Source organism: Nicotiana attenuata, unplaced genomic scaffold, assembly GCF_001879085.1.
Source record: "Nicotiana attenuata strain UT unplaced genomic scaffold, NIATTr2, whole genome shotgun sequence".
Classification (NCBI taxonomy): Eukaryota; Viridiplantae; Streptophyta; class Magnoliopsida; order Solanales; family Solanaceae; genus Nicotiana; species Nicotiana attenuata.
In genome coordinates, this window is record NW_017675172.1 from 62882 (window position 1) to 73931 (window position 11050).

The following is an 11050-nucleotide window of genomic DNA, read 5'->3' on the forward strand; positions in this document are numbered from 1 at the left end:
GAGGATGATTAAATAAGTGAGAAAGTCAGATGTCTCTGCATATAGAAATATTCTTTCCTTTGAGAAAAGAATTGGCGCAAAGCGAAACTGGCGCAGACCAAGAAAATTGATTTCAAACGGTGTTAGATGATATGATGGTGGCCCTTGTAAATTCTAATGGCTGTTGTAAAAGATTATTTGTGATTGATATCGTCAAGCGATTACATCGCAAAAATACTGCCGTGATATTATCGTGAATAGCAATGAAGTTGGATTTGGTTGCAACGAATACTCTATCAAAGAAAATGGCATGACGATAGAAGATATAGAACATTTCGTTTCTGATACAAGGTTTGCATGGAAACTGTTCTATTCGTTTGCATCACAAGAAGGATGTGAACAAGAGAATGCCTCTCGTTTCGTCATAGAAGGCAACAATCAGACCATTGTCGAGAAACGGTATCAAAATGATGAATTGAGAAGAAAGTACAACAAAATCCGGGTTCTACTTTCTTGGCTCTATTTTATTATTATTATTATTAAATTATTTGCTCTATATAATTTATGAAATCGACTTCCATAAATGTTAGGGCAAATAATTTTATATGATTTTTGCATGTTATGATGATTAGAAATAACATATGATTAAAGGTTAATTTTGTTATTTCTTAACCAAATGAAATATATGTACTTTGGTAATATGCATGAACATATATGGGTATTATTTTCAAAGTTGTAAGACATGAATGAGGCTTACACTAATTTTTTGAGATCATGAAAGTAATATGTAAAGATGTACATATATTTATTTGATTAGAGCAAAAGATGAAACTATTGAACTGTTTAAGCGGAATAATGGTTTAGTTGGGAAACCATTTAAAAGGGAAAACGAAATTGTGATTCTCTACTCCTGTTTTGGAGATTAAAATCTTCGTGATTCTACTCATGTTTCGAGATTAAAATCAGCATGATTTTCTACTCGCTTATTGAGATTAAAGTCTTCGTGACTTTTTATTCAGTTGTTGGAGATTAAAGTCTAAGTGATTTTATACTCGTTTTGGAGATTAAAATATTACTGAGTTTTTACTCCAATTTATTATTCGGTTTGAAGATTAAAAACTTTATCGTTTATTAAATTCGAGTGTGTCACATGTTAATCGGTTTGAAGATTAAAAACTTCACCGTTTATTAGATCTAGTTGTATCAGATGTTACTCGGTTTGAAGATTAAAAACTTCACCGTTTATTAATTCTGAATGTGTTAGATTGGTTTGAAGATTAAAAACTTCACCATTTATTAATTCTGGCTATGTCGTGACACAAACAACAATTCTTGTGGTTGGCTCTACAAAGTAATAGAGGCGGCGTTTTATGTTTGGAATATGAAATTTTTCACCAAACGATTGCCCCTTACTTGGCGCAATCTAATGGAATTGCGGAAAGAAAAAGTAGAACGTTAAAGGAGATGATAAAATGCCTTGTTGTAAGTTCTGGTTTACCCCAGATCTTGTGGGGAGAAGCTATTCTTACAGCTAACTGAATACTCAATTGAGTTCCCCATAGCAAAACGCAATCCATTCATACGAAAAATAAATGAAAGGAAGAAAATCCAACTTGAAATATTTCCAAGTGGGGGGGTGGGGAGGGGTGGGGTGGGGGGTATTGGGTAAAGTGTAAGTCTTAAACCCAAAAGGATAAAAATTGGATCAAACATCGTTGATTCCGTTTTCATAAGATATGCAACAAATAGTAAGGCATATCGTTTTCTGATTCATAAATCAAAAAATCCCGATATTCATATTAATACGGTTATCGAATCAGATAATACTGAGTGCTTTGAGAATATTTATCCGTATAAAAAGGAATGTGTGTCGTCTAGTGAAATATCTAAGCGAAATCGGAAAGAAGCAAAGGAAAGTACATTGAATTAGAAAATTCCAAGATGTAGTAAATGTCAAAGGATAACTACTTCCTTTGGACCGATTTTCTGACATTCTTGTTGGAAAATGAGCCTCAAAAGTTTAAAGAAATATTGTCTTCCTCGGAAGCACAATATTGGAAGAGGCAGTCAATAGTGAGATAGAATCCATATTAAGTAATCATACTTGGGAATTGGTTGATCTTCCTCCAGGAAATAAACCTTTGCGTTCTACGTGGATTTTCATAAAGGAAATGAAAGTTGATGGTACTATTGACAAATATAAAGTAAGATTAATTGTCAAATAATTTAGACAACAAGAAGGTCTTGATTATTTTGATACATACTCGCCGGTAACGAGGATTACATCTACTCGGGTGTTAATAGGGTTAGCCGCCGTGTATGGCCTTGAAATCCATCAGATGAACTTAAAGAAAACCTTCTTAAATGGAGATTTGGAGGAAGAAATTTACATGGAACAACCTGAAAGGTTCGTGGTTCCTGGAAAGAAAAGAAAGTGTGTCGACTTGTTAAGTCACTTTACAGACTAAGACAAGCACCCAAACAAGGACATGCGAGATTTGACCAAATAATATTATCAAATGATTTCAAAAATTAATAAGTGTAAATACATGTATTTACGTTAAGAATACTTCAAATCATATAGTCATTATTTGATCATATGTAGATGATATGTTGATGAAATATTTAAAATGTGGGGGCTTTTAGCTTATGCATGACAAAAGCCAATGTTAGACGTAATGTCTAAATGATATAATTTTTGAACCCCATTGATATAGTAGTTGGTAAATTCATCAGTTGTTTAGTCTTAATGAAGACTAGTTGATGAAACTACTAATTCGGAAGTTGGTCACGTGCCTTTCTCGAAAGATCATTTTCTTTATTGAAAATTTATATTGTTTAGTTCTTTTATGAATGATGTCACTTTGAAGGTTGTGACTTTTCATAGAAAGATGTGTTTGTATGTTTTGTATAAACATGACCGTTCATGAACGAACGTATTAATATGTTGGTCTATAATGAGGTGAACCAACCGATGAACATGATCAAAATCTATTGCAAGTTGGATTTGTTTCATGAATGAAGGTGCTATAATTTGCATATCATATAGACGTATGAATGAATAGCATACAAATGCTTGAAAATGGCGGAATGATTGTGAAATGTGTTCTATATTAAAAGGTTGTGGCCACAATTAATGCCAATCATTCCAGCTGTTGTTATAATTACTACATTAAGTGTAGTCAATAATCTGATATGCAATCGAAAGTCGAGACGTATTAGTCTACAACATAAGAAAGTTTGCATTTGAACTTTCATGACAATGAAACGAGGTTTGAAGTATTTGAAATATACTCCAAATTGTGCTTTGCACTACAATAAGTATCCCGCGATAATATAGGGGTATAGTGATGCAAATTAGATCACCGGTTCAACCGATTCTAAACAGTCGGTGGAGGAGCGATGTCTTGGAAATCGTCCAAACAAATGTGTATTGACCACTCTACAGTGGAGGCTGAGTTTATAGCCTTAGACAAGGCCGGTGAAGAAGCTGAATGGCTCCGGAATTTCTTGGAAGATATTCCATTTTGGCCCAAACTTTTGGCACCTATATGTATACATTGTGATAGTCAAGCGGCAATAGGCAGGGCAGGGAGCATTATGTATAATGGAAAATCTCGTCACGTTCGACGGAGACACAATACCGTTAGACAACTACTCTCTAGTGGTGTTATCACGATTGACTACGTAAAGTCAAGAGATAATGTGTCGGATCCACTTACAAAAGGCCTATCTAGAGAGGCAGTTGAAAGATCATCGAAGGGAATGGGGCTAAGGCCTAGGACAAGTCATCATGGCGGTAACTCTACCTAGCAGACTGGAGATCCCAAGAGCTAGGTTCAAAGAGATCAAACAAAGTTATAAATGACGGTTCAACATTGTCAAATAACTCAACACATTCTCGTGATGAAGACAATGTTCAGAAATCAAGGTAAAGCATTAAGGCTTTTTGATGAGTCAATAAAGCTTAAAGCTTTTTAATAATTTTCTAAGTCTGGCAGGATATGACCAGATAGTGTGTCTACAGGATTACACGTTTAGAAATCACCTATGTGAATGTTAAGTGTAAGCCACTTTAAGGGGAATGAAAGTAAAGGCCCATTCTCTAAGCACTCATGAAACCAGGCGGTGTTCATGGCCGAAACGAACACAACCGTGAGAACACAAAGACGGTTAAGGGTTAATTGTGTGACTTATGGTTGTCTAAGTATACACCAAAGTTCGACGGTTCAAAGATATCAAATCTACCGATTGATCAAGTATATCCGACATAAGTTCACTACGGAAAGTTCAAAGGGAAACCTACTTATCCAGATGCGATTAATCCTTATTTGTGAATCACACAGTATTTTCATGCATGTTTTTCCTCATATGACCATCCCCCATTCATGTGGGGGATTGTTGCATTTTTATTAAGGGGTGTGAATGGGAAATGGAAGAGGCACCTTTTAGATTGCACCTCTCCATATCACCCTTCTTTTGTCTATAAATTTAGAGGCTTGGCCTCATTTTAAAAACATGAAATCAGACATGGAAAATCTGAAATCTTCTCCCCTCTTTTCTACATTGTTGCATTATTTTCTAAATAAACATAAGTGTCAAGTGTGGTTTGCTCCGTTTGTTGAGTTCGCTGAAGTTCTGTGATTTGAAGTGCCGCTATCACATAATAGTTATTCCGTTCTATCCTGGGAGGAATTAATCCGTATACCTTGGGCAACAGTGAGGGGATTAAATTCTTTAAGGACACACTGTGCATTCAGTGGTCTCGGAATTATTTTACGTTTTGTTTATTGAACTAACGTTTGTTTACTTTTCTGATTTTGAACACAGTAATACCAACAGTGTAATCCTTGACAGCGCAATTGAGGTTCACGCTCCGGCGGAGGTGTTCAAATTATGGGTTTTGATCAAGTAGAGGTGTTCAATGGGAAAATTGTAAGTTTGTTTAGCGGGTTGACAAACAGGTGCAAGTTTAAGTGGCTCCGAGGCCAGCAAGTTTAAGTGGCTCCGAGGCCATTTTGCCTAATAATAATAATAATAGCACCAAAATATTATTATTATTATTATTATTATTAATAATAATAATAATAATANTTGTTGAGTTCGCTGAAGTTTAGTGATTTGAAGTGCCGCTATCACATAATAGTTATTCCGTTCTATCCTGAGAGGAATTAATCCGCATACCTTGGGCAACAGTGAGGGGATTAAATTCCTTAAGGACACATTGTGCATTCAGTGGTCTCGGAATTATTTTACGATTTGTTTATTGAACTAACATTTGTTTGCTTCTATAATTTTCTGATTTTGAACATAGTATTATCTATAGCATTTAAATAGAACCAGAAAATCACATCAAACTGATTAAAAAGTCCGATAAGATATGGTTTGCTATTGAGTTAAAAAATTCGAACTAAACCGACATATAAATATATAGTTTTTATATATACTTTTAAGACTTTATATAAAATGTTCTTTTAAAAAATGTATAGAAATATTTGGGATCCTCTCATGGGATGTAATATTTAATATAACTATGAAGTACATTCATTTTTAGTTACTTTAAATAATGAGTTGTATCACTTTCTTATCAAGTGTTATTTGAAATGGTATTTCAATAATTTAAAATTAAATAGAATATATTATTATTTAGGTATCATATTGATTTTTATGTTTAATTATTAAATTCGGTTAACTTTAAAAGCGTACATCAACGAAAAATTATTGTTAGACGACTTAGAAAAATAACTATCATGTGTTACTAAGAAAATTCTTCCATATAAATTTTTTAATAGATCATACGTTTGTCAAATTTTTTAATTTTTACTAAATACAATTTTTTTTACTTATCAAACTTTATCTATAGATTTTAAAAAGTAAGATTGAAATAATTTTCATGTAACAAAAAATTGAAAAACCCAAAAAATTATAAAACGAACCAATCCAAATCGATATAGTTGTTTTGGTTTAACTTTAATAAAATCGAACTAACTCGAACTATATACACCCCAACCATTAGCATATTCACCTTCCTTAGTGCTGCTTTGCGACTTTTAGGAATGTTCTTAATCTCTATGAATATAGAGAAAAAAGAGCTTTCGTTGTTTGAGAAGTTTAGACTGACCATCTATTAAACTGAGAAAGTTTCAACGTACCAAAAGAGAAAATTTAAAAGGTTGACACGATCAATATTGGATCAAGTCTTTTAATTTTTCATATGATGATTAAGAAGGGGTTAAAACAAATTGTAATATCGAAGTAATTTATCAAATACTATTAATGTCCTAAATATACATTAAAACTCTAGACTTTAACAAGCTAAGACAAAACTTTTAGAGACAATTGGAACCCCGTCTCTAATAAAAACAAAAGACAATCCTTTACTAAGAAATAAAACTTTATCTATATTTACAAGATAAAATCATTTGTAAATACTATACACTAACACTTCATTTATTTTATGACAGTCTGGAAAAAATTATTTCTTAGAAAATCATAAGTTAGCAACGTAAAAGAAAAAGAGAAATATTTACTCACATACATTTGATACCAAAAAAAAATATCTTTAAAAAACATCTAAAAATTTTAACAGATCTAATTTTAAAAGGGACAATTACACTTTTAAATCCCTTGATTATTGGTTAATTTTAATGTAGGTCCATATGATATTTCACTAAACATGTATAACCTTTAATATTCAAAATGTGCATTTTACATACAAAATGCACTATATTTACATTTTTCGGAATAATATCGCTCTCAAATATGAAGTAACTGTAACAAATACTAATGATATAACACCTGAATAGTTAAATAGTTGAAGCAATTACATAATTTGTTAAATTTATAAAAGCTTACAAACAGAAGAAACAAATGTTAATTGTTAATACTTAAGGGACTAAAAGCAAAATATCCTTTCCAAAGAAGATCTTTCTTGCGAAGAAGTTTGTGACCGCTTCCCCTTAAATATGGTGTAATATATTGCTAACAAATATCTATTCGGTAATTAAAAAGAAAAGAAGTAAAAACCCGCCAAGGCGGTCTTCGTCTGTAAGAGGCAATACAAAAACGCGCTAATCACCAACATCAAATTTACTCAAACCCTAATTGGCGATACGAAGCGATGGGAAATGCTAACTGTGTATTCTGTGGATGCATAGAACAAGCGAGCGTTGGTGTGGTTGAGAAATGGGGACGTTTCGACAGGCTAGCAGAACCGGGGCTTAACTTCTTCAATCCTTTAGCCGGCGAATGCCTCTCTGGTATTCTCTCCACCAGGATCAGTTCTCTCGATGTCAAAATCGAGACTAAAACCAAGGTGAATTTTTATTCCCCTTTTGTCCCTGAAAACCCTACTGTTTCCGATTTTACATATTCAAAAGTTGAATGATCGATTGGTTATTTTTAACTGATATAGTTTTTTTTTTGGCAGTTGCTAGTTACAATTCTAGTATTAGTCGTTTCGAAATTCACTCCCGTTAATGCAATTTTTGTTCAAATGTTTATTGTTAGTCATAAGTCACAAATTACATGTTTATAATGCTGATACTAGATAAACAAAACGAAATCGATTAACCAGCTAAATGTGCAACTACAGGGATTTGAAGCCTTAAATCAATTGAGTGATCAAAGACTAAGACATGTTGATTGTGACTTGTGAAAAATAAAAACTTTAGAATGAGTTAACTTAATATCGGTATGTGAAAGTATATTCAGGCTGATGTAACGTGTAGGAATTTCAAGCACGCTCTTACTGTTATATTTTTTTATGAGGTGCTATATTGCTGAAAGAAGTCAGAGAGATTGATGCACTCTGGATAGCATGAAGTTAATTTTTCACGAAACTTTACCTGCTCATTTAGTCTGCAGTTCATGTTTCCAATGTATGAATAGTTTTGCGGTTTGTAAGTCATTTAGATTTCAGATAATGTGTAGTTTCTTTCAGCATAATTCACGCTGAGCAATTATATTGTTTTTTTTACTCATCTGGACTGGAATAGGAACTGCACGTGGGGTAATTCTTCCTTTCTTTCTGTCGATTGTTCTGATAAGCCTCTAGTTGACGACATTTAATTGTTCAAAAATTGTTCTTTGGATGCTCCTGGTAGTAGACAATTGCCACAAATTGGCACTGAGCTAGTCATAGTTCTCTATGTTATGATGAATGATATTCCAATGCTTTGTTTTTTGAGGTCCTTGTGATCTAATTTACTTTGCCATAAAGCTGCTTGTATCTTTTTGGGGAATTGATAGCAGTGTAGTTGACAGAGGTGGGCTGATAAAATTGTCTTGTTTTAGAAGCTCAAGTTGGGAATAATCGATTATGTTGCTTTACCTGGAGAAAGTTAACTTATATGCAATTGTTCAGGACAATGTCTTTGTTCATTTAGTGTGCTCGATCCAATATAGAGTGATCAGGCAAAATGCTGATGATGCTTTCTATGAGTTGCAAAATCCGAAGGAGCAGATTCAGGCTTATGTATTTGATGGTAATTTATCTCCCTTTGGTTTCACTTTTTGTGAGTTTACTTTTGTCTTATTTATTTATGCCACTTTCTATGATGCTCATCTCTTTCAATGTTCTGGACTGTTCTAGTTGTTCGAGCCCATGTACCCAAAATGAATTTGGATGAACTTTTCGAGCAAAAGGATGAAGTTGCTAAGGCTGTGTTGGAGGAACTTGAGAAGGTAAATTCGTGTCCTTATGGTGACTGGAAAAGAAATCCTCGCTCCATTTTAAATTTGGAACAGAACCTATTCAATGGGAAAGAGGGGATTGGTAGGATAGTGAGGGGTAAAGAAAGCAAAGGAGAAAACTAATTAATTCTCTTATTTATATTTCCTTAAGCCGAGGGTCTATCGGAAACAACCTCTGCGCCTTTATAGGGTTAGGGGTAAGGATGCGTACACACTACCCTCCCCAGACCCCACGTATGGGATTAAGATGAGTTTGTTGTTGTTGTTGTTGTTGTTTCTTATTCATATGTTTTCTGTGTATGAAATCCAAACAATTTTAACTTGTTTCATACCATTGGGACCCTGGATTTTGCTGCGGAAGGAAAGTCTTTAACTACACCAAATCATTTGGATGACTTTTGCTCTCCGAGAGCATTCTGGTCTTTTAACACTTATCTGTTTCTTAGTTGAGATTTTATCATGCAAAGTGCAACTGTTGATCAATTATGTGGAATGCAGGGATTTTGAAACATTAAATATTAGATTACCTCTCTGCTTGGGACTGTTCTAATAGTTGTTTCTTACCCAAGATCTTTTGCCTCCCTGTCACGCCCCAAACCGAGGGACATGACCGGCGCCCGACCGGGTAGCGCCAGTCAAGCGGACCTGGGTGCCTTTCCTATCCCACGTGTTACCCTGTATTTTCATTACTCATTAATCAAGGAATTAGCCATTTATACTTCAAACGCTTTTTCACAAAACATACATAACATACATGGTTACTTAATGAGGTTTACAACTTACATCGCCCAACATACAAAATACATATTTACATAAGTTAGTAACCCACATTTACTATCTAAGGAGCCTCTAAGGATACAAAAGGATAATACAATACTTGCCGGTAACAAGGCCCCGGCTATACCTTACACAAATATTAAGACATGACTCCGAAATAAAAGCGGCATGAGCCCGCAGGGCCCCGAGAGGAAAGGGGCTCACCAATTCAGCTGACGGGAAGTAAAGGGGAGCTACGGTCGGTGGACTGGAGTACCTGTTATGGATCCACCTACAATCATAACACGAATGTAGCGCCCCCGGCAAAAGGGACGTCAGTACATTTGAATTGTACTGGTATGTATGAACAAACTTTGCTCTAAGCAAACTCAAACCATACACAAGTAACAAGTAGTAATGGAATCAACAATCAAATACACATGAAAGGAAACAATCAAGCTAAACAAGTTTACAATCTCTCCATTTTCCCTTCAACATTTTCACATCAATGATTTCACAAATTTCTCATATTTTCATTTCAATAGTGATTTCGATCACTTTGCACCCTTATTACCTCGGCCTACCCTTATCACCACAACCCACACCTTATTACTTCGTGTTGCGGCGCGCAACCCGATCCCACCGAACAATCACAATTCACAAACAACACAACAACAACAACACTTCACAAAGAACAACAACAACAATTCTCAAGAATTACAACAACAATTCACAAAGAATTTCCATAACCATCGATACCGTTTCCATCATATTTAACAACTCATATGCATTTTATGTCACAACAATAATTGCCCACGACAAGCCATATATGTTATTACCACAGTTGTTCCAATTGTATTATTTACGATTTCCTTCCATCACTTGTTGCTCAGCTCTTACCACATAACACTTTCACAATCACACATTTGGTTTATTGCCAATTACTTACACCATTATATCGGGAGACTTAACCATGAACAATCAAATCATACCAATTACAAGAACTTCACACATAATCCACGTAGATATCACATACCAAATTCGTACGCCAAACAAGGTTATTTTACAAAGGTCAAAGTTAGCCATACATACCTGGAGCCGAATTCCCTCTTTAACTTCTATTTTCAATTCACCAAATAGTCTAGCAACGTCAATCTAGTGCACAAGTTAACACATATGACTTAGAATTGAAGTTCACAATTGCTACTCAAACTTATTTAGGTTATCAACCCCTCTTGTACAATCCTTTACTCCTACCCAATTCCTCTTACTAGATTCTTGGTTTTAAAAGTCATGCATGTGTGTTTTCAACCATTATTTTCAAGAATCAATGCATGAGACTCCCCCCTTAGTTTAAACCTGAAAATCAATGAAAAAAGGTTAGGGGTTTTACCTGCAAGAATGGGGATGAAGATAATCACTTTGAAATTCCCCGGCCCGGATAGTTTTGAAGAATCAAATTTGATGAAGATGACTTTCTCTCTCAAGAACCCTCTCTTCCTCTCTCTTATTTTGTTCAGAAAACTCGTTAAAATGAGGGGTTGGGGTGTTTTATTAAAAAGGGGGTCGGGTTTAAAATTTAGAAAAATAGGTACCCGAGTCAGATATGCGGTCGCACTTT

At 34.5% G+C, this 11050-nt stretch overlaps 1 protein-coding gene across 1 annotated transcript; it reads left to right on the forward strand.

Annotated features, from left to right (window-relative positions):
- Window positions 1–6955: 6955 nt before the first annotated feature.
- Window positions 6956–8811, forward strand: LOC109219769 (hypersensitive-induced response protein 4-like). Its single transcript, XM_019384244.1, has 3 exons — window positions 6956–7294; window positions 8345–8465; window positions 8573–8811. Exons 1-3 carry the CDS (start codon window positions 7100–7102, stop codon window positions 8794–8796), a joined length of 540 nt encoding a protein of 179 aa, XP_019239789.1. The 5' UTR covers window positions 6956–7099; the 3' UTR covers window positions 8797–8811.
- Window positions 8812–11050: the final 2239 nt, after the last annotated feature.